This window comes from Mobula birostris, chromosome 3 (genome assembly GCF_030028105.1).
Source record: "Mobula birostris isolate sMobBir1 chromosome 3, sMobBir1.hap1, whole genome shotgun sequence".
Taxonomy (NCBI): Eukaryota; Metazoa; Chordata; class Chondrichthyes; order Myliobatiformes; family Myliobatidae; genus Mobula; species Mobula birostris.
Genome location: NC_092372.1, coordinates 197,007,576 through 197,033,048, shown reverse-complemented (window position 1 = coordinate 197,033,048; position 25,473 = coordinate 197,007,576). Strand labels below are relative to the sequence as shown.

The 25,473-nt window shown below is 39.5% G+C and overlaps 1 protein-coding gene across 7 annotated transcripts in view; it reads left to right on the top strand.

Annotated features, from left to right (window-relative positions):
• The window catches only part of pard3aa (par-3 family cell polarity regulator alpha, a), an 881,596-nt gene that overhangs the window by 158,524 nt on the left and 697,599 nt on the right, over positions 1-25,473 (top strand). For all 7 annotated transcript variants that reach the window (XM_072253986.1, XM_072253983.1, XM_072253982.1 and 4 more), the window contains exon 2: positions 15,937-16,038. In XM_072253986.1, coding sequence (XP_072110087.1) covers positions 15,937-16,038 — 102 coding nt within the window. The remainder of the gene's footprint in view (positions 1-15,936; positions 16,039-25,473) is intronic.

Sequence of the window (25,473 nt, the reverse complement as noted above, 5' to 3'; positions counted from 1 at the left end):
TAAGTGGGTTCCCTGCAGGTGCACTGGTTTCCCCTCACATTCCCAAGATGTACAAAGTAAGTGTTGGTCAGCTGTGCTCCGCTGGCGCTGGAAACATGGCTATACTTGCGGGCTACCTTGGACTGTGGTGGTGGTGGATGCAAAATGATGCATTTCACTGTATGTTTCGATGTACATGTGACAATTAACACTCAACTTTAATTGTGGATTAATTAAAAATGAGAAGCAGTCTTAAGGAAATAAAACCTGTACCCAACTTAACTTCCAACTGATTCCAAGTGGGCGTGGGATGTATTGATTTTTGTCCCATTAAAACCACAATGGGGACGATGAATATTCCTGCTTTTAGCACATTGTTAAAGTCCTATCCCTGCCACTTAATGCACAGTTCAGGACTGATCTGTTTTGTCACTTGATCTTCTGGTTAGTTGTATTTACATGAAGCCATCCCTCAACACTGGAACAAAAGGGGTATATATTATGGGTGTAAGTTTGTAGTCACACTTTTGGGACAGACACCAATATTGAATTTTCAAAGGGGATCTGCTATGATTGTAAAGGTGTAATTCTGTAAGTTTACCTGACTATATGTTTAAAATGTTGAAGTAGGTGATTATAGCAATTGAAACTGAAATTAATCATTCATTCCTATGTTCTTATTGAAGTATAAAACATTGTGGTAGGAGAGTGAGATTCTCTTGCATTGTCCCGGACAGATAATATAAATGTAATTTATCATATGTTTAATTACAAAGAAAGCATAACAATGCCTCTACTTCCTTAGGAGTCTGCAGAGATTTGGCATCAAAAACCCTGACAAACTTCGATAAGGTGTGCTGACTGGCTGTGTTACGGCCTGGTATGGGAACACAAATACCTTTGAGAGGAAAACCCTCCAAAAGGTAGTGGATTCAGTCCAGTACCTAACTGGTAAACCCCTCCCAACCATTGAGCACATCTACATGAAATGCTGCTGTAGAAAAGCAGCATCCATCGTCGAAGATCATCACCACCCAGGCCATGCTCTTTTCTCACAGCTGCCATCAGGTTGAAGGTACAATTGCCTCAGGCCATGCACCACCAGGTTCAAGAACAGTTACTACCCCTCAACCTTCAGGCTCTTAAACAAAAAAGGATAACCACACTCACTTTACCCATCCTTTGAAATGTTCCTACTACCTATGATCTCACTTTAATGACCCTATCTTGTTATTTCATGCTCTTTTTTTTATTGCTATTTATTTATATCTGCATTTTCACAGTTTGTTGTTTTCTATGCTTTTGCTCTTTCATTGATCCTGTTTACAGTTACTATTCTATAGATTTGCTGAGTCTGTCTGCAGGAAAAAAAGTCTCAGTGTTGTATGTGGTGACATGTATGTACTCTGATAAATTTTACTTTGACATTCTCTCTTCTGGAGGTTTGCTGTGTAATAAAGACATATTTCCCAGTAACAGCTTCTTTGTGGCTCAATCCCATCTCCCAGGTACCTCTGCTTAATTGATTCAGCTTCTCATCTTCACAAAAGCTGTCAGCAACTCACCTTCAATCTCTCTGTTTGGCAATGATCTGTTAGCTTCTGTGCCACTGTCTACACTAACCCCAAATTCTTTGATTCACTTCAAAAATATACTGATTTCTGTTCTGAATAAACTCAGCAACTAAGATTTAAGAAACAAGTTTCTCTGTTCTTTAACTGAAAGAATTTCTTCATATCTTTGCCCCGAGTGACTGGCCACTTCTTTTCAGATAGCAACCCCTGGTTTGACGCTATCCATTTACATTGTCAAATCAAAGAAGAGTTTTGTAATTTTTCATGAGGTCACTTCCATGCCTCATAAGCAGAGACACATTTTGCTTAATCTCTCCTTAAATAACAATTCCATTATGCACACATACTCGTTATTCTCTATCCCAAATACAGACTTACCAGTGCCCAATTTTTAAATCCTCAGACTTTTACTCTGCGTCAATAATGTGCAGTAACACAGAAGGCATCCATATACAGTATCTTGCTGTACTTTTATGTTAACTTAAACTGAAACACTGACCATACAAATTTATCACCTTTTAAACAAAAAACACGTTTTGTCTATTTGCTTTCAGGGTGGATGATCTCACCTTTCTCCACTTTAAATGCAGTCTGCTGTGTTCATTCCTATTTAGTGAACCAATCTATCTTCTTGAAGTCTCTTTTACACAACCTGCGTACCACCTAGATTTGTACTACTGTAGGAGCTGGATGTATTGTACTTCAACCCTTTGTTCTGATGATTGATCTAGATTGTGAATAGCAAGGCCCCAGAGGATTACAGCATTATATTTCACTTGAAATTGACTACTTCCAATGACTTTGCTTTCTCTAATTGTCATTGCATGCTAGCATGTAATCCCAAATATTGAACGGTGTAATTTTATTTAATAACTTGGTGAGAGTTATCAAGAACATGCTGAATTTCCTTAGCCAACTGAGGAAGCATATGCATCAGTGTACTTTCTTGACCATGACATTAATGTGTCTGCACCAGAACAATTTGTTGGTGACATTTACACTTTGGAAGCTGTCAACCATCTTCACCTCAGCACCATTGATATCTTCTGTGTTTGACAATGAAACGTAGCAGCAGTGGCAAGGCATTAGTCACAGTGAATATTCCCAAGTTTTTTGGCAAATGAAGTATATTGGGTAATCTGAGTTGACTGTTTTTCTTTATAGTATAAACATTGATCAGAATTGGGTTTTCAAGTATACCATTGAGTATACCAGTAATCTTCTCAGCCACTGCACCTGTCACTGGTGCTCACGGCGATGTCAGTAAAGTTCAAGCACTTTGGAGGAAATTCCTATCCCAACTACTTTTGGTTTTCATTATGTGTGGAATATTGCTGTGTTGCATCCATATCTGTCACTGTACCCCTCCCCCCCACCTCTCTCTGGCTATCCATCCCATAGGATGATGATGGTTCCTTTCAGTCAGTTAGTGGGGTGGTATGCCACTCCTCAGAAAGGAACAGTGTGTGCGTGAGTGGATTTTAGGTGAGTAGGGGTTTGCACAGGTCCAGACCCACCCTCTCGACATCCCCTCCCAGATCCAGCGGCATGGTGAGGTCCAAGACGGCTGAGGGAAGTTCTGTTGCAGTGAATGGCCAGACCAAGTTTCGATACAAGGGATGCCCTTTCCGTGCTTCACGGCACGTGTTTGCTAGATGGCTGTTGACCCTACGAGAGGGTTCATCCGCCTTTTGACAGGTCTTGTTTATCGTCCTGCAGGGTGTCTAGCCACCCTGCTCACCAGGCAGGCCTGTTGGGGGAGCTGGTTTAGTCGCCAACCACCCAACCACCCGACAGGTAGTACTGGGTTACATGGTACCAACAGCACTCAGACAAGTGACCTGACCAGAGTGTCACTGTACCACGCAGAAATTGAATGTGTTGAATCTCTGCCATGCATTCTGGTTGGAAATGAAGTACTGTTGTTAATCTGATGGAAAGGTGTGTCTTGGAGTATGGGAACTGATTGGTTTCACCTAAAGTAATGGAGTTTTGTTTGAATAATTCACTGCTTTATTAATTAAGTACCCACAGAATATTAAATCTTTGCTCTTTTCTTGAGTAATAGACTAGCTAATATTTAATTCTTTATTAAATATGCATGCTTTATGGTAGTTGGTAACAAATGCTATTTAAATACCTAATTATACATAATATTGGGTTTGAGTCAATAACTGATTTCATTCAGTAACAAGAATTCTCTTATATTCATAATGTGTGATCCTTCAGCATTTTTCCATTCTTCCCTTCCTGTGCTGTACACATCCTTTCCTTGCTTTCATTGCCTTTGCATCTTTTTCACAATAGTTATTTACTCCTTGTAAAATTTAAAATATAACATGGGGCACCCTTTCAAAAGTAAATGAGTAAGGGGCTGCTGATTCAATTTGGTAACAGGTGATTTGTTGACTTAAACAATTTTAATACGAACATTGATTTTATCAATATTTACTCCGTTGACTGATTTATGAAAGAATTTGCAGATCTAAGGAATGTTTTGTTGAAAATGTGCACGTCTTTGAGCAGTTGAACAAAGAATGTGGATATTGACTGGTTTTATTAATTAGCTCGTTAGCACTGTATTCATCACATTTCTGTTTGTCGTCCTTCTAATCCCACATTCACCTGCCATCATAACTCCTTCATCACAACTGAGATGTGATTATTGTTTGCTACTGTGGAAGTAATCATTTTTGGATGCTTCTTCCCTGTGACAATTTATCTACTCAATATTTACTCCGTTGACTGATTTAAATCCAGATGTACTTTTGTTTTGCACCTTCCTGGCTCTGTGGTTCTGTCCTCAAACTATGGACACCCAATTTGCCAAAAGATTGATGCCCTTAATATGTCGATTACAGAATGACTCCAGTGCCTTTGATGTGCTATTTGGGGGAAAAAACTTTTGAATACTATGGAACCAGAAAGATAATTCTTGGGGATGATGTCACCTAAAGTGTTATTGCCTTAGCACTCACAGATGGCCATGGGTACTGATTCAAAATATCCAGCTGCTTCAAGGAATAAAGTAATCAGTATTCAGTGGTATGTGGAAATGAAGAAAACGACTTTCTATTCTGCCATGATTTTAGGGAGGAAAGACACAATTGAAGCTAGCAATTACCTTCTATGCTGCTCATTAGTATGCTGACTGGAAGTACGCCATGCAGACTGCACACAAACAAAAAAAGAACAATTCGAATGCTACACTGCCTCAGCTTTGTGCATCATTCCACAGTTCGGTCAGACTTGCTTGCTAATCCATGTGTGCAGTGTACTTCGATAAATTGTGACAAGGAAGAACCATCCAAAGATGATCATTTCCATAGCAGCAAACAATAACGAGCCAGTCTTCTGTATTGTGGTACATCTCAATTAGCTAGATTGATCGTCTGATGCTTTAAATATTTTTGTCACTTCCTTTCAGCCTTCATTGTTTAAAATTCAGCTGGCATGAATGCAATTATGCTTACAGATTTAGACAGTGGTAGTTTGTGGATTCTGCTTTTGCCTTAGGAGCCAGTGTTTGAAATGTGACACTCATTGTTCAAAATAATAGCAGTAGTCTGCAGCACTTGCCTAGCTTAGGCTTTGCAGCCACTTTCTCAGTCCTCTTCCTATTCTACTAATTTGACGGATGCAATTGGAAATTAGCCTAATTTGGTGTCGAACTGTGTCGCCTGTCAAAGCAATAGTGTATTGTCAAATGTCGTCAACAAACTGTTCAATGAAGTGATCAACCTGTGCATCATCTAATAAAGATGCGAATAACAAATTGTCATGTGCCTGAAAACAAGGCGGGGCGGGGGGTATGTTCTCTTTGTACTCACCTACACTCCCCATACGTCCTCCACAATAGATCCCCACAATATAGACCAATTCACCTGGCACCCCACCCCAATTTGCAAGTATATACAAGGTAATTTGGTGTTCTAGGGCACCCGCTCCCCAAGCAGGTGAGGCAAAAACCCTCTGCCCACTCCCTCTCCCCCGCCAGCAGCTCCTTGCTCCTGCCAGCACCCCTCTTTTCCACCCCCTCCCTTGTTGTCACATAATAACCTTTGGCTCACATGCAGTTTGGAGATAACTTTACTGCCAGCTGATGCAGGGGGCTGGATTAGGGTAAGCACAAGATCCTACAGGGTTTGAGAGATGATATTGAAGTTGTGCATCAGGGTAAGTATGAGCCAGTGCAGATTAATGTGCACAATGCTGGCATTTGAACAGGATCTTATGGTATGAGTTGAGGTGTAAGTGTTTTTGAAAGACTCAGTGTAGATTCTTGATCCTGTTTGACAAACTTATTGGAGTTCCTTGAAGAATATTGAGTGCTGTGTTTAGAGAGGAACAAATGGATGTTGTATGCTTGGATTTCCAGAAGGTATTTAATAAGGTGCTGCATAAAAGACTTAACCATAATATATTATGTTGCATGGAGTTGGGGGTAATCTATTTGCGTTGAGAGGATTGATTAATTAATAGAAGGCAGAGAGTTGGGATGAATCAGTGTTTTCTGCTTGGCAGTCAGTATTGAGGTAGAGGAGATGAGGGCAGGGCTTGGTACTGGGCCTGCATCTGTTCACAATATAAATTTGTGATTTGGAAGCGGGGACCAAGTGTACCATATCTAACGCTGACGACACTCAATTGAGTGGGAAAGCAGAGAATATGGAGAGTCTGCTGAGACAAATGGATAGGTTAAGTGAATGGGCAGCGGTCTGCCAGATGGAGTGCAACATTGGTAAATGCAAGGTCATTCATTTGAAATGAAAAGTTGATCAGATTACGATTTAAATGGTGAAAGGTTGCAGCACGCTGTTGTGCAGAGGGACTTGGGACCGCTTGTGAATGAGTTGCAAAAGGTTGGTTTGCAGATCCAGCAGGTCATCAAGAAGGCAGATGGAATGTTGGCCTTCATTGCTCGAGGAATTAAATTTAAGAGCAGAGAGGCTATGCTGCAACTGAACAGGGTACTGGTGAGGTCACACCTTACTTTGAGTCTGTCTTTGGAGGCAGTGCAGAGTTGGTTCACCGGGCTGATTCCAAAGATAAGGTTATCAATCTGTGAGGCAAGATTAAGTCAGCTGGGACTTTACTTGCTGGAATTCAGGAGAATGAGGGAGGGGGTCTTATTGAAACATAAAAATTTCTCAAACCAATAGATAAGATAGAGGCAGGAAAGTGAGACTAGAACAAGGGGGCATAACTTCAAGATCTGGAGGAATAAATTTAGAATGGAGATGAGGAGAAACTGCTTTTCCCAGATTAGTGAATCTGTGAAATTTTAAAACACATTTGAATTTTTGCATAGCAGGGGGATTAGGGTCGTAGGAAAAATGCAGATAGGTGGAGTTGAGTCCATGGCCAATTCAGCCATAGTCTTAGTGAATGGTGGAGCAGACTTGACAGGCCACATGGCATACTCAAGATCCTATTTCTTCTATTCCTGTAATGGGCATGCATGTATCCGAAAATGTTATCATCGATGTGCGTATATGTTGCCAGATGCCACCTTGAGATTCATTTTGTTGCAGACATTTACAGGAAAAAAAACCATCGCATTTTATGGAAAAATATACATGAAAACTGACAAACAACCAATGTGCAAAAGAAGGTTCACTGTGTAAATAAAAATAATGCTGTCAGCACAAGTTGTAAGAGGTCCTTGAAAGTGAGTGTGTTGGTCGTAGTGTCAATTCAGAGCAATGGTGAATGAAGTTATCCGCACTGGTTCAGGAGTCTAATAATTGTAGGCAAATAACTGCTCCTGAGCCTAGTGGTATGGGATCTTAGGCGGTTGCCTCCTGCCTGACGGTAGAAGTGAGAAGAGGTTTCTGTCATTCCTTCTGATTCATGAGTTGTGTAGAGAGGGGGAGCCTGTTGTATGGGCAACAGCTTGCTCTCCATATTGTACTGTCCTGGCTTGCGTATCACTCACACAGCTAGGATGTATTATCCATGCTTGACCCCGGCTAACAGAGGGCCTTGATCCTCTTTGATTGAAGAGCCTGTTGTATCTGCCCAGCTGGGCTTCTGAGAGAGACCAGTGCTGCAGTTAGTGCAGTGCTTCTTTATAATATGGACCATTAACTTGAAATGAGTGTTAGTTTATCAACCTATTTTTAATACTGTCCCTGCAGCTAGTTATTTTTAATGTCTCAAATAAACTGTGTGTAAAACAAAAAAAAGTCTGCAGATGTTGTAAATGTTGAAATAATTATGGTCATATCACGTCTTATCCCCACACCTTATGTCTGATCTGTTGCATATCTCCAGCATTTTCTGTGTTTTTGGATGTAATTTCGAAGCAGTTCTTAATTGCCGCACTGCTATCTTTGCAATTTGTTTTTGAATCAAGATGATGCTTGTCTTGCTTTAGTTTATTCAAGTTGAAATTTTTAAAAAACTGCTCCTGAACCCCACTGAAGTCTCTCTTCTGGGTATTCTCTGTACACACTTCAGTAGTGAAAATTCCATTTTGTGTGTGTGTGTTGTGAAGTCTGACTGATCACATGTTTGGTGATGATGATGAAAGAGAAAAGAACAACATACTTTGCGGACTGATAAATGAGATCAAAGCAAGTATTCTGGGAGTGGGGGGAAACACTGATGATCACCTAACTGGAAGACCACTCAGGCTTGTAGATGGTAAACAATTCTGCTGAAAATGTTTGATGGCTTTTTCTTGACCTGTGAAGGTAATATAGTTTTATGTGGTGAATGTGGACTGTTGTTGATTAGATAATCTGACTAGAAAAATTTTGCTACTGTTAAAATGTCTTTGAATCTGGCCTGGAGCTTGTGAAAGTCTAATCAGACCACCCATGAGTACCTGGGTTTAGCTGCAGTTCCTTGGCACTTGTTAGATGCCAGCTGTTAAGATTTCAGTGATGTATTCCACAATTGCAGGCAAAGTAATTTGATGTGATAAAATTTTAAAATATGTGAATCTCCTGCCAAATGCAGCAACAGCTTTGAAATTTGGAAAGCTGACTTGCGAACAAACTGTGATCGCAAGATCCAGTGAATGCCAGCTTTACGAAGCACCTGTCAGTGAGTTATAGCGACCAGGTACCACATGTGTCTGGAGTTACTCATGTGATCCCTTCTCTTGAAAGGCACTAACTTTAACTTTGTTCAATATCAATTTGTGCTTGCAGGCAACTTATTATTCTAAAGAAGTATAACAAAGGAAATAATAAATGCTAATTTTGTACTTTACAGTAAAATGGGTCACGAGAAGAGATCCCACTACCAGTCACATTTCCCTCTCTTCTCCTTTCTGCTTTTCTGTGGGGTGACTCAATTAATTACTGATGTGCTCTTCAATCTCCACCTACCCTTCCCAGTCCCATGGCACCTATCCAGTCAGCTCTTCCTTTCATGCTGTCAGGGGACCTATTAATCATTCCAGGTGAAGCCGTGACTGACTTTCACTTCTCCCAATTGAATGTACTGTGTTTGATGTTCACAGTGCTGTCTCCCGTACATTGGAGGATTTGCTTCGCAGAGCACCTGTGCACACTTGGCAATCCTTCTATTTCCCTGCCATTTTAATTTTCCAACCCAGTCTTACTCTACCCTTTCTGTATGCAGACCTCTGGACTGTTACAGTAAGGTCAGTGCAAGCTCAGTCTGGACACGCTGCAGTTAGTAAGATTTAGCATTGAATTCTCCATTTTCAGGTAACTTGCTCTTTGTGTTTGTTATCAGAGCTGGCCATTTGTGCTTGCTATTCTTCTCTGTAGATGCTGCCTGACTGGCTAAGTTTCTCCAGCATTTTCTGGGTGTTGCTCTAGATTTCTAGCATATACAGAATCTCTTGCGTTCATTCTTCGCTCTTACTTTTTCTTTTGTAAGTATATTTGGGCCTGTTCAACACATCCCAGTAGGCCAGTTTTTGCATTAGCAAGATTTCATACCATTAACAACTCAAACAAACAGAGGAGTTTAATTGTCCATGTAATAGTTATCCAGTATTTTTACCCTTGTACGGATGTGACCTTTGTTGTACCCATTGCTCTTTTTGTGTAATTTGTACCAATTGGCTTTCTGTCTGTCTTAGTTCTCATTGGATCTGTGACTTCAACAGGTTCTCTTTCCACAGATGCTGCCTAACTGGCTCAGGTCTTCCAGCATTTCTGTATTTATTGTAGATTTCAGCATCTGCACTGAAGTTGACCTTATTGGGCTAATTCGTTTTTTAAAATTTTAGACCACTGCTGAAGCAGAGTCTGCAACATAGGAGGAGTTAGGACTATTCAGATTTTGAGGAGATTTGATATGTCACCAAGTATCTCTCAATGAACCGTAGAGTGCATTCTGACTAGTTGCATCAACTCTTGGTGGGGCACAGGATCATAAGAGGGTTCATAGGGTTGCAGGCTCAGCCAGCTCCATCAAGGGCTCAAGCCTCCCCCCCCACAATCCAGGACATCTTCAATAGCCGGTGCCACAAGAAGGTGGCATTCATCATTTGGGACTCAAAAAAGGTCATGCCTTCTTCGCATTACTACTGTCAAAGAGAAAGAACAGAAGGCTGAAGTCTCTCACCCAGCATTTTAGGAATAGCTTCTTCCCCTCTGCCATCAGAATTCTGAATGGTCTGTGAACACCACTTTACATTCCTCTTTTGAACTATTTATTTGTGTTTCTTTGTTTTGTTTTGCCTGCACTGTACTGCTACCATAAAACAATGAATTTCAAGACTGATGTCATTGACTATAAATCTGATTCTGATCCTGGTGCTGATTTGGAATTTGAAACTGAAAACTATCATGAGCAACAAATGATATTGAACAGAAATGGAGAAGGGCAGGAGTGGGATTCGGATGGCACAAAGTGCTACTGTAAATGTGTTCATCAGTCTACATTGCTCCCTATTTCAAGCATTGCAATCACTCCAAAGGAAAATCTGTTCCAATGTATGTTAAGTTTGCACAAGTGTCAGAAGACGATTTGCAGAATATCAAACAAAAGAAACCGAGCACATAATAATTAGAACCATGTGACCAGAGGCCAGATGGCCAAAACTGTGTGGTTAAAAAAGGTAAGCTTTAAGCAATCTTTAAAGATGAAAAAGGTGTGGTTGAGGGTTCCAAGCCAACAATTCCAGAGACTTGAGCCTAAGTCCTGGGCAGCATGCTCATCAGAGGTGGAGAAATTAGATTCAGTTTGTGTAAGAAGCCAGAGGTGATAAGTAATGATTTTTTAAAGCATTAAGCTGGATCTCCATAAATATCATATAATTTTATTTGTATCTTCAACCCTTTCTCTCTGTGCAAATTTTGAGCTTACCTTTGAGCCCGGACTCAGTGGATTTTGGTTGAGTTTATTCAGCTTAAACTTCCTACCGACGTAAAGTCATTTTCAGATTGTCTCTGGGCCTGAACTTGTTGGAGTTTAGAAGAATGGGGGGCGGTGGGTGTAGACCTTATTGAAACCTATTGAATCTTGAAAGGCCCAGATAGAATGAATGTGGAGAGGGAGTGAGGGAAGTCTCAGCCTCAGAATACAAGGATGTCCCTTTAGAACAGATATGAGGAGGAATTTCTTTAGCCAGAGGGTGGTGAATCTGTGGAATTCATTGCCACAGATGGCTGTGGGGCTAAGGCATTCGGTGTATTTGAGACAGGGGTTGATAGGTTCTTGATTAGTAAGGAGTCAATGGTCGCGGGGAGAAGGCAGGAGAATGGGATTGAAGACATAATAAATCAGCCAGGCTGGAATGATGGAGCAGACTTGATGGGCTGAATGTTCTATTTTTTTCCCATGTCTTATGGAACTGAGTACAGTAACACTGTGCTAAGGATTTAATCCAGAGTCTGTATTTAAATATCTGTCTTATTCAGTAAATCTGGCAACATGTAAGCTTGTAGCAAAGGTAATAAATATGTATTGAGGTTTGCATTGTTGACGTTTTAAAAAATAAGTATCTGGTTCATTGATACACTTCAGGAAAAGAGATCGTATTATTTCCCCATGGTCCATCAGCCCTGCATTGGTTTGGTTAGGCTGCACTTGGAGTCTTATGTATAATTCTGGTTGCCCCATTGCACGAAGGGAAGTGGAGGCTTTGGGTGCAAGACAGATTTACCAGGATGATGCCTTGATTAGTTTTTAAAGAGTTTGTACATCCTCCCTGTGACCGCTTACATTTCTTCCAGGTGGTGTGATTTCCTCCCACAGTCCAATGATGTACCAGTTGATAATGGTAGTTATGGGAAAGATTGAAGGGAAAAAGCAAGAGGAAGGAAATGACAGATGATGGAGACAGCAGCCAGAGAACTGGAAATGAATACCAATGAATTGATCCACTTGACCCAAAACAGGAGTGTGGGCCATGGCAGTTAAAGCTCAAACTGGGCATGGCACCTGATGATGGTGATGACCAGTTGATAGGTTAATTGGTCATTGTAAATTGTCCCGTGATGAGGCTCCTCATGTAATTCAGACCATTACATGGTGCATTTAGACAGAACAAGGTAAAACAATAACAATACAGAATAGAATGTAACAGCTGCAGTGAAAATGCAGAGCAGGTGAACAACTAGGTGCAACATCACGAGGTAGAGTGTGAGGTCAAGAGTCCATATTTGGGATCTATTTCATGGTGTTATAATGAAGCATCCTTTGTAAACTCAGCATGAATTTTCTTTACAAAAAACATAAATTTGATAAGGACAAATCATGAAAAGGAAGGGACTGGTATTTTTATGTTGTTTCCATATGAGTTGTATTGGGAAGATGGAAATAAAAGAAGACATGTAAATGCCCAAAATCCTCAGATTTGGTTGCTTACTGAACTACACTGATATGTGTCTCAAGTCTATTCCTACAGAGTTGAATAGCTTTGGATAGCCTGCATTTTCTGACTTGAACAATTTTTGTTGTTCCTCATGAAAACAAAAACAGCTGTACTAAAGTTTCATGTTTTTAATGGTAATTCATTACCGATTTTATTGATAGACAACTCTGTTTATTTACGGTGCTACAAATATATTTCCTTCAGGGAAAATATCATCACGAAATGGTTGTGATGGTAAGTTTCTTGCATCTTTTCAATTGCTGGAGTTATGTTTGGATTTGGTGTTTTTGTCAATACTCTTATACTTTGGTTTGAAAACTTGTACTACATTATTGAATGTGTACAGAAAAACTGGATTCTGTTTATTGGACTATTGGTTAATTCGGGCAACTGCTTATTTGAGCAAGGCCAATTGAATGGGTTGGGTATGGTATAATTACAAACTCCATTTCCAGAAAAGTTGGGATATTTTCCAAAATGCACTAAAAACAAAAATCTGTGATATGTTAATTCACGTGAACCTTTATTTAACTGACAAAAGTACAAATAAAAGATTTTCAATAGTTTTACTGACCAATTTAATTCTATTTTGTAAACATACACAAATTTAGAATTTGATGGCTGCAACACACTCAACAGAAGTTGGGACAGAGGCATGTTTACCATTGTGTTACATCACCTTTGCTTTTAATAACACTTTTTAATCATTTAGGAACTGAGGATACTAATTGTAGTAGATTTGCAATTGGAAATTTTGTCCATTCTTGCTTGATATAAAACTTCAGCTGCTCAACAGTCCGTGGTCTCCGTTGTCTGATTCTCCTCTTCATGATGTGCATTTTCAATAGGAGATAGATCTGGACTGACAGCAGGCCAGTGAAGCACGCACACTCTGTGTCTACAAAGCCACACTGTTGTAGTCCGTGTAGAATGTGGTCTGGCATTGTCCTGCTGAAATAAGCATGGACGTCCCGGGAAGAGACGTCGCCTTGATGGCAACATATGACTCTCTAAAATCCTAATATATGCTTCAGAGTCAATGGTACCTTCACATACATGCAACTCACCCATGCCATGGGCACTGATGCACCCCCATACCATCACAGATGCTGGCTTTTGCACCTTTCGCTGATAACAATCTGGATGGTCGTTTTCATCTTTGGCACGGAGAACTCGACGCCTGTTTTTTTCCAAAAACTAGCTGAAATGTGGACTCACCTGACCACAGCACACGGTTCCACAGTCTTTCGGTCCATCTGAGATGAGCTCGGGCCCAGAGAACTCGCCGGCGTTTCTGCATAATGTTGATGTATGGCTTCGTCCTTGCGTAATACAGCTTCAAGTTGCATTTCTGGATGCAGCGACGGACTGTGTTGAGTGACAATGGTTTTCCGAAGTACTCCCGAGCCCAAGTGGCTATAATTGTCACAGTAGCATGACGGTTTCTTAGGCAGTGCCACCTGAGGGCTCGAAGATCGTGCGCATTCAACAGTGGTTTCCGACCTTGCCTTTTACGCACTGAGATGTCTCTGAATTCTCTGAATCTTTTCACAATATTATGTACTGTAGATCTTGAAAGACCTAAATGCTCTGCAATCTTGCATTGAGAAATGTTCCTTTTGAACTGACTAACAATTCTCTCACAAATTTTGGCACCAAGGAGTGAGCCATGACCCATCCTTGCTTGCAAAGACTGAGCCTTTGATGGACGCTACTTTTATACCCAGTCATGATAATCACCTGCTACCAATTAGCCTGCTTAATGTGGAGTATCCAAACCGGTGTTACTTGAATATTCTGTGCACTTTTCAAACTTATTTTAACTCTGTCCCAACATTTGTTGAGTGTGTTGCAGCCATCAAATTCTAATTTTGTGTATATTTACAAAATACAATTAAGTTGGTCAGTAAAACTATTGAAAATGTTTTCTTTGTACTTTTGTCAGTTAAATAAAGGTTCACATGAATTAACGTATCACAGATTTTTGCTTTCATTGCATTTTGGAAAATATCCCAACTTTTCTGGAAATGGGGTTTGTATGTTAAATGTCCTTCTACATGTGGTGAATTTTAAAGTGGTATCTGTGTCGTGGTATCCTGAGTACAGCTTTCAATTGAAACTTGCGTTTTCTGGAAATAAGGAAGGTATTTAGATTGAAAAAGGAAGTAAGAACTCTGTACAGTGATTCACACAAAATTATGACATTGGCTTTCCTATTCTCTGAGTACACAAGTATAGTTGGTATTTAAGCGATGGTTTCTGTTTTTTAATTGGTTATTCTGCTGCTAGGTGAAAAATGGAAATGATTTCAGCACTCACAGCATTATAAATTCTGGGAGTGGTGAGAAAATAAAATATTTGTAGTGTATAAAACATCAAATGTTTTTCTTGCAGATAAATTTAAGGGTGCCAGAGACTAGAGCAGGGGTTCCCAATCTGGGGTCCATGGACCTGTCAGTTACAGGTCCATGGCATAAAATGGGTTGGGAACCCCTATTCTAGAGAACTGCTGTTTGCCTGAATAGTCAAACTGAAGTATTGCAACTGCCCCCGTCTGTATGCCCACCATTAACCCAGGCAAGGTGGTGGAAAATTGATTGTGAAAACCTGTTAGTGCACCTGTGATTCAAAATGCAAACCTCTGGCCTTTTTATTCCTTTTTTTTTGTTCCTGCCCAGTAGGGTCATGGAACCCAGGGTTGGAGAACAGACGTCAATGGCTTGAGTACACAAACTGTGTGTCGTTGCCCTCCATTTTGACTTTAGTTTAAAGCTTCACTTCCCACAATTGGTGTGAGGGTTAATTTGTGTTTGCTGTGTGAAATTTCCTCCTTGGACACAGTGGCTTTATTGTTGTGTATTCTATTGACTGGCAGATTTTAAAAAACTTCCTGATAAATCAGTCTCATTTACTCTGCTAAATATAATCACCAATGTTTATTATTTACTTCAAACCAAAATATGAGTCAACTTAGACCTTAAGTCATGGTGGAAGAATTTGGTCTTACAATCTTGTGTTAAATTGATTCCAGCATCAGAAACAAAATTGACATGGACACTTGTAAAAAAGATGAATTTATCTCCACAGGGGCAATTGAAGTTAATGATGCACATGAAATATGCATATTGTGTGGTCGTATACAACATGAATATTTTTCTGAGTGATTTTATTGTACTATCTTTGAATCCTTTGTTTATGTCCGTGGCATTTTATTTATTGATGCCAACTACTTGTTAATTTTAGCCTTTTTCCACTCCATTTGATGTTTCAGCACTGGTAACTTTATATAGGGCTGCGATGTATGCTTTTATTTGTCTGATGAATACCTTGAAGAAGTCAGTTTACCCTTGATCTTTTAGAAATGTGATTGATCTCTCCTCAGTGATTACCAAGACTTGGTAAAGTTGTGTTCGAGCAGCTCACAGCCAGTAGTTTTCTGATAAGATTTCCCTCTGAAATAGAGTGCCTCCTGTTATTTTAATCTAATCTTTTTGTGGTCAAAAGAATTTCAGTGTACTGATAAGCTATTGGAGCTGTAACTGCTGCCGCTGATATTTTTCTTCCCATCCCTTTCAGGATCCAGGTTACTGGGTACAAGTACATCGCCTGGAGCACAGTGATGGTGGCATTTTGGATCTCGATGACATCCTCTCTGACGTTGCTGACGATAAGGACCGAGTGAGTAACAAACCAACACTTCGCATTCATAGTTTGCCACTGTGGTGCATGTTAGAAGCTTTAGGCAGCATTATGAATGTGGAAAATTCCAGAAGCATGTGATAACTTTGAAAAATAAAACAGGTTCGTTGCAAATCAGTCTGACAACTGAAACTCATCTTTTCAAGTTGGCTCGCCAGACTTGGGAGATGTGTCCTGGAACCTGGTTTATGCTCAGTGGTCAGATTCATCCTGAAGTGCAGTTTACTTTGGTTTTGTCTGCAGTGAGGAGTTTAATCTGTTGATGTTTATTTGAAGTACAGTTAGTGAATTGAAAATATATTAACGTGATTGACTTCCAATTCCTGTGATGCACCCTTGTCTGCATCTCGCCAGTGAAGGGGAATTCTACTGTCAGTGGCTTTTGTAATTTGGGAAGATGGGAGAAAATGAGAATAGAACACTGAAGTGTGAGTGAAAACAGAAACACTTTAAGGATGGAGCTCTCCTTATCAGTGGCAACATCTATGGAGTAAAGCAGGCTGGGTTAAAATTTCAGTTTGACTCTCTCTCAACAAAGCCAAACGGTGTCTACAGAATCGAGACACCTAGTGGTGAGAAACAACATTTCAAGCCTTTCCCAGAGGTTTGTTTCCAGGCAGACTCTTTTTTGTTTTCAGTTTCTCATTTAATTTGTGGATACTCATTACAGGTAGTTGAAGGAGCATTGTGTCATGTGATGTATTGTATGAATGTGGGATTTCAAATCTTTGAACTTGCTTATAATAGTGTGGGGAGGTGAAACCGAATAATGACATTTTTTGACTCCAGATTGATTGGAAATGTTTTAAATTGTATTTTTTTCTCTCTCTGGAGTGAGATATCAAAAAACCAAATTTGTCCATCATTCTCACAACTGTTACTATTGCTTTGCCTGTGAAGTATATTTGCTTGAGAATTTTCAAGCTGTCAACTGCTCTGTTAATTTATTACTGTCCTGGATTTATTTTAAATGTCAGGATATGTGATGGGTTGATACCATATTTTATCTGAAGTATCAATCCTACCCAGTTAGGCATTGGAACTTTTCAGAGGGGTGGATTTTGAGTGGTCTTGAGGGCTTATGGTGAAAATTGAGCCTCAGAGTGTTTGGAGTTGATCTCCTTTGAGAAAAAACATCTACTTCAATAAGATTCCAATAACACCTCTAAATGGTAATCTTTTGTAGTAATTACTTGCTTATGCTGTCCCTCAAGGATCTTTTAATTCCTCTGTTTCCCAGTGCACTATGATGCATTATCATTGGTGATTTCAGTTGTAACATTAGCTCAATAAGTCATTGCTTCCCAAATCTCATGCTTCCTCCCCCCTAGTTCCCCAGTATTTGGTCAAGCGCCACTCTATAGATAATGAGTCTCACTACACAGGGCCAAGGAGGTAGGGAGCAGTGTAGATGTTTGCTCAGCTACAAGGCACAATGCTTCCTGACACAAAGACATGCTGACAGGATGAGGAAAATGCATTCTCACAAATATTAGCTTTATGGTAGTCTCATTCACAGTTTTGGTTAATGATTTCATTTTGAGAATCAAGCATGCTTTTCAGATTTGCAGACAAAATCAAGTCAGTATGGTTAGTCAGATATGAAGAGAACTGACACAAGTCAGCAGAAAGATATTAATAACAGAATAGGCCCATTATTAGCAAAACATTATTTGATGATAGAAGTAGTGGATGGCTGCTTTATTGACTGAAAGTCTGTTATGAGTAGTTTACTTCAAGGATGGGTTTTTGAGACCTTGGTTGATTATACACGTATAAATGACTTAGAATGTCGACAGTGTGATTAAAAGGTTTTGAAGATCTGAGAAGTAAGTTTTTCATACAGCAGGTGGTGGACGTCTGGAACCAGCTGAGATAGATGAGGTATATACGATTACAGTGCTCTAGGAATTTGGACAAGTGTCTGGATGTGAAAGGCTTAGAGCAGGGGTTTCCCAACCTCTTTTATGGCATGGACCCCTGTCTTAACCGAGGGGTCTTTGGAACCCCTGGCTTGGAGGGATATGAACCTAATGCAGGCAAATGGGATTAGCATTGATAGGCATCATGGTCAGCATGGATGGAATGGGCAGAAGGAGCCCATTTCTCTGCTATACAGTTTGAGGAGCATTGGTAAGTGTGAGCTGTCACATTTTGATAGGGCAGTTAAAGAGGTAATGTGTTTGGAAAAGAACCAAGATGTAGAGTGATTTAGAGTGAGTGCCGTAGAGTGATATAGTTTTAGAAGCAGGCTCTTCAGGCCAACTCATTCATGCCGACCAAGTTGCTGATCTAAGTGAATCTGTGTTTGCCCCAGATCCAACGGGCCTATTGACAAACATATCTAACTGTCTTCTAAATACTAATTGTACTCATCTCTACCATTTCCTCAGGCAGCTCATTCCATATAGCCACCACCCCTCTTGTGTGGAAAATGTTGCTTCTCAGGTCCCCTGTGGCTCCCTTGCTCCAGGGAAATGACCTTTTCAATGCTTTTCCTGATCTTTATACATTTCTGTGAGATCACCCCTCAGGCTACACTCCACAGAAAAAAGCCTCAGTCAGTCAATGAAGTCTTTCCTTGTAACTCAAACTCTTCAGTCTCAGTAACATCCATGTGAATCTTTTCTGCTCCCTTTCCATCCTTCATCTTGAGCTGCATGCAGTACTCTCCGTGTAGTCTCTAATACTTTTATAACATCCAGTTGCAACTTGACATCCCACTCTTGAACTCACATTTTGCATAAAGATTTGGGCACAATGATCCCAGAGAAGTGGATAAGACAAAGCAATAAATGAACATAACCAGAGACAGTTCATCTCAAATCTTTCTAGACTTTTGCTGGACTGTAATTGGAGTATTATGTGTACTGCTCTGATCACCGTACTATATATAGGACTTACTTTGAGGAAATGCGCAAGATGTGATGTGTTTATAAGGATGATATCAGTGTTGCAAAATTATACATACTAAAAAAAAGGATGAGTAAAACTGAGTGTTGTCTCTCAGAAAGTAAAGGCTTGAAAGATGATCAAATCAAGTGCTTTATACTTATGAACCACAGAAAGACTATTTTAACTTGAATTGAAGTGTAAAATTGGAGTCTATCAAAATAAGCTGGTAAGCATGAAGTGTAATGGGCAATTCAATAGAATGTGTTACTCAGGACAGTGAGAAAGTGGAACCTGAAGTGTTCAGAAGTGGCAGAGTTAGTTTTGGTGAGGGTAAAGGGATTATTCCTGAGTGTATTTATTCTCATGCACCTGTCATTAGCCAAAACTGGCATTCATTGGGCATACCTGATTGCCTTTTGGCCAGTTCAGAGTGCAGTTGAATGTTAATTTGATGATCTGACTTTTCGATAGTTTGCAGATGGAAAGGAAGGTGATGAAGTGAAGCATAAAAAAAATTAGGCTCAGTGTTCCATGCAAGTCTCTATCGACAGTGTCATCACCCTCGCAGATCAGATTAACTTCCACTACATTTTTGCAAATTTCATTCTCTTCATAACTTTACCTTCCTATAAGCATGCATTCTTTTTATATTTGTATCTGGGAGCAGAATGTTCTTCTCATTGTCTTTAACTCTTAACACCCTCCATTTGTCGCAATATATCTGCACCTGTTTATCTGTTCAAGTACTCAATCACCTGAGTCTTTCATGATTCGGCTCTGTACCCAGCTAAACCTTTTCTGTCGTGGATAGCAGCTTCCCTTCCATGGTCTGTGTTGACACTTCTTGCTTCCTCAGTAGTGCAGCCAACACAATTAACCCATCCAGGACTTTCTCTCTTGTCCACTGCATGTTTTTGGTAACAGTAAAACTTTATTCTGCATTCTGTTACTGTTTTCGATGCACTGTTAGAATGGAGTAATCTGTGTGGATGGTTAACAAGACAAGTTTTTCGCTGTACCTTGATACATTGGAAGATAACCTACCAATTTACCAAAAATTTACTTTTTGTTTTGAGCACCATGTTAACAGAACGTTTCAAGTTGGCACAATTAGAAACGTATCCAGTACCAGGTGGTGGAGCTATGCTTTTCTAGAAGTGGCCAAACCGAATTCAAGTATGTGAACATCACAATCCCCAGACAGAACAATCAGCTGGATTTCCATGATATAACATACATGCATACAGAAAGATATCTTTCATCCAGGTATCTTCTTTATCTTTGTGCTGGATGTATTTATGCAACACTTGGGTATATGAAGAAATCATCACAGAACACCTGCAGGCAGATATGCCATTTCAATTGGCGCCTGGTGGCATGGACAATATGATCTGAAAGTCCCATTGTGTCACTGTACTTTTCATCTTCTATTGAGTCATGTCCCCTTGAAATGTTTGTTTATAGATGCTCTGAAATAAAGCAGTTTTTATTGCTGTTTGTAAGTATTGTCAGGGCCTTAAATGACAATATTTATGGAAGTGTAAATACAGTAGATTCTGGATAATTGGGCCATCAGTTAACCAGGCAGCTTTTTTTTTGGAAAACTTTGAAAGAACAAAACTAATTGAGGAAATAACCAGAACTCCCTTAATTTTTTTGGAGCACTATGCCGCTTAATTGAGACAGGAGACTGTGGCCAAACAGTTCCAAACTAACATCAGTTGTGTGGCCATTAGCAACTACACTGTGTTTTGAGTGAGCAGTTTTTAAATTTAAATAATGTCAGTTGCATGTGTTTGTCTTCGAAAAACAGTGATTTTTGTCACTGATAGTTGTCAAGAAATAAGCAATAAGACAATTTGGAACAGTTTTGCTCACTGCAGTCAAACATTCAGGCTTGGAGGTGCCAAAAATGGCTGGGAGTGAAAATGAAATGATTTCACTTAGGAATTATGAGGAATTTGAAGGTATCAACAATCATCTTAAATGCTACAATGAAAATGAAGATTTGGAGGGTGCAATCATCAAAAGTGTTGTATGAAGGCAGATTGGGTGTCTGCACAGATTTTGTTCATTTACAGTCAATCAAAGGAACACTGTGTATACTGGATGAGTTCCTCAGTCAATAACTATTAGGAATTAATACAGTTTAAAAGTATTGTAGTAGTATTGGCAGTGTTCTATTTGGTTATGTATTTAATTTAAATATATAGCCTATTACTCAGTAAAACAGTAGTTTGTCCTTTTTATACCTTTTTGACTTTTTCCATGAAACTTTCACTAATTGGGCCAAAATGTACTGGTCCTGATGTGTCCCAATTAATTGGAATCCACTGTATTGAAGAAAAATTGGTAAATTAGTTTATTATTGTCACAGACTCTTGGGTACAGTGAAGGACCTCTCTTTCACATCATTTGTACAGATCAATTAATAACTGTGCATTGAGGAAGTTCAGGGTGAAAGAATGATATAATGTAGAATGAAGTGTTACAGTGAAAGTGCAGGTCAACATCTGAGTGTAAGGTCACAAAGCAGTAGGTTGTGATATCAAGAGTCACTCTTGCTGTACTTAGGAAGCATTCAATGGTTTTATAACAACAGGATAGAGAATCCTCAGACTCCTCATCCCCAGTAGAGAAAGATTCTATGGTTGATAGCAAAGAACTTGTGTATGAATAGGATGAATATTAGTTTTAAAGGAGAGTGTGTCAGACAGGTCAGCACAAGAAAGCTATGTAATCTGCATCTTTCAATTGGTTATTAAATTTTGAAGTAAGATTCCAACCCCACCCAATTCCAGTCCAATTTTATTCTTAGTCATAAATTCAATGTAATCAAAATCCGAGGTTACGATTTCATTTCAGAAGCCATTAAATTTTTGGGGGAATTCTTGATGGTATCTGTGTGTGGAGCTTGAGGGAATTGTTGTACAGATCAGCTAATTTGGTCTGATTAGTTCCACTCAGTTGTGGTTCTTGGTTGCCACTCTCATTTTCCTGATGGTGTTAGGCTTTATATATTTGAGTTTTTAGGAATCGTTGCAGCAATGCCCATTTATTTTCACCAATGCCTACATGTAGTTATAATAACCAGGTTATTGTGAAAATGGGAGCTCCTGCAACTGATTGGAAACTGAGAACAGTTCAGAACCTCACCGAATTTGTGTATGTGCTCTGCCCGGTATGGTTGACGTGACCAAGAACTGAGCTTGGAACTTTGCTGATTGCATGGTATGTTGCTCATGGTGCATTCAACAAAATAAGTCTGCAGCAGCTTTAACTCAGAATGACAAACGTGGTGCAGAAAGTTGAATTACTAAAGAAAATGTTGGGGCGATTTATTTATGACTTTCATTGGGATGTTTCTGAGCAATTTCTCACCAATATAGTCATGATTTTCGTGATGCATTTGCTTGGATTTAATGGTAATTAGTAAAATTCAGTGCATGTACTACTCTCAGGACCCTTGATCATTATTACAATTACCATTTGATGTGTTGAAATATAAAAGTAAGTTGCTACTGAAAGACAAGAAGTATGAGCAGTTATAAAATAGCTGGAAAGTGACATTTTGACATCTGTCAGGTGTCACAGATTCATTGCTTGAAATATTCATATCAAGATTTGGAGGTTAACTGGGAGGCCACAAGAAACCTGATTTATAAAACCAAAGAGTCCAATAAGGCTGATAATCATGGATGGTAGGCTTATTTTTTAAAATATTTAAATATATAAATGTCCTCAGCCTGACACTCAGCAGATAAGCAACCTGACTAGCGGGCAGCAGAAGATATTTGCAACAATTTCCAGGGATGTTCACTTGCACTTCAGGAGCAAAAGAGTTAAGATTTTGGGCCTGAAATGGCTCAGGATTGATAGAGGTAGGCAGACTTCCAGATCAGTCTCCAGCGCTACGAGCAGCTTAAAACCAGGCAGAGTTCTGAATTTGATGCTGACTTTTCCTGATACTGGTGATGCAAACAGATATTCTATGAATGAAATATTTCAACACCAAGTTGCTTGAACCAAGTGTTTTGTTAAATAATTTGTGCAACTCGAAATATTTCCTAAGTTACATTCCAACTTATTTTACAGATTTAAGATAGAATCTCTGGCAGAAGAAATGCTTAATTGCCTTGCATGTTTCTGGATTTTAGATTTCATTTCTACTGTACGCCAAGGTAATTTGAAGGGTATAGCTATGCAGGAATGCTCTTTAGGTTTGCTAGTTTTCCTGTTGTCTGGATCAATTGTTGAGAATGGTTCGCAAAACATAAGGGATTTTGGGATTCATAAATAGGGACAAAGAGTTCAAGGGCAAAGGGATTTCTGTTCAAATTTCTCAGAAATAAAAATCAGTCCACAACTGGCATGTTATGTCCAGTTCTGGTACAGAATGAAAGAGGAAGTTTCAGAGGGGGATCAGCAAAGGTTTACAAGAATGGTCCCAGGGATGAAGGCTTTCCAGTCAAAAGAAGGCATGCAGGCAGCTTGAACTGTCAGAGACTCCAGATCTTGGGACAAGATGATTTAGTTAGCCTATATCATTATCTGATCTTTTCTAAAAATTGTGATCAGCCTTAAGCATGGATTAACTGTACTACTTTAACCCTGACATCAAAATCAAAATCTGTGCTTGACTGAAAAGATGCTCTTGCATCTTATTCAATCCAGTTTTCACTTGTATAATTACTGTTGTAATTATCAGGTAGTTTGTTAATTTTAAAGGGGCTTCCACGGGTTTCCACTAAGTTACGACATTCTATTAATAAAGTTGTAAAACAACAAGAGATTCCCTCTCTTGTTACTCTTCACGTGAGCTGGAGCAGCAGCTTGGAGCTTTGATTTTGCATGGAGAAATTTTGGTTTGAGTTTAAATTAACAAATGTATTTTATGTTTAGAAGGAATAGATTTGGGTTTAAATTTGTATTTAAAGATTGTGGTTAAAAGGAATTGTGTGAGTTGTGAAGAAAAGAAACATTGATTGGGCTAGATGGAGAATAATTAGTGGAGGTCCTTGTGGAACATAAATTCAATGCTTTAACAAACAAAGGGTGAGTTTTGCAGTGCAGTGATACAGGAAGCTTTGGATTAGAATTCAGAAAGGCACCTTGAAAGATTGCTTCAACAGCATACAAGTGTTCAATCATGCTTAACATGTGTTACTGTTGGGTGATCTAATCAATTCCGGCAAAATGAATTATAGATTCCATTGTGTCTTGCAACTTGATGGGACTGGGAGAAGCAGCTGATTTGATTGGCATCTCTTCAGCCCAGGCCCCAGTTTAGAGCTGGGAAAGGGTCAGAGCTCAATCAGCAGACCTGCTGGGAATGAAAGACAAAGCTTGGCAGTTGGGTCTGTGATGGCCTGTGATGCCGATGGTGGGGGGGGGGGGGGGGGGTGCAGAGTTTCCTTAAGACAGTCTTCCTTTTAAATATGGTTAAAAGGAATGCAGTGTAATCTGTTGATCAGATTATTTCCTTTATTGTGAATCTCACTACAAGTTTGAGATTTACTATCTTGTGTTCATTTATTGATGGTAAAAATAAATGAGATTGACAGATTCATTTGACTGAGGTATTGATTTGTTCACCTTTTGTATCAGAGGAGAGGCTTGTTTTGCCATTACAGCACTCAGTGACTGGAATCGTGCTGCAGCAGTGCTGGAATGTGAGACAGTAAATTGCTGAGTTGTTTACCAAGACTTGGGCTGGGAGACGTGAAATATGTGGCCAGTGTTTATACTAAATGGCCGTTATATCAGAACAGCAGATTTACATTTATTAGATAAGCCAAATTTAACTGTTTTTATGGGTTCTTTGGAGACTGAATTCTGAGACTCTTGTTCTTTGAAAGAGTGACTTGTTGCTACACATCTGTTTAGTGTTACTTATGATTTGGGTTTCTTTAATTTATTTAATCTTGAATCTGATTGCTCATTCCTGATTGCTTCTTCCTAGTTGCCCTTGTAGTTGGTGGTCTTGAAGCGCAGCTATTCTATGTTGAAATTACTCCCATCTTGCTGAGGGCTTACCAGGGTTTTGACTGAATGACAGTGAAGTATTGCTGCTTTGGTTGAAATTAGAGATGGTGGAAAGATAGGGTCGTGAAAGACTACAAGAAGAAATGTCCTTTTTAAAAAAAATTGTTGCACTGATGAGCTGGGATCCAATGGAAGGTCATAAGCAGGAGATTGATTTGCCTCCTGTGATTAGAGTAAGACTGCTTTGATGTAGGATCCTAACAATCTGGAAGCAGTGATCCATTCACTCAACACACAACCTCATTATTTCTTTATTGATACTGTTTATTTCATTTGTAATTTGTAGTAACTTTGTACCTTTAGACTGTACTACTGCTACAGGTTTCACATCATATAAAGCAGTAACAATAAACCTGATCCTAACAGCAGGAGAATGAATGAATGTGTGATCTGTGTGTTATTGGCATTTATCTTTGAGGTGCTCATCATGGGCACACAGCTTCTGGAGAAGCTTTGTCAAGTCATGTCAAGGTA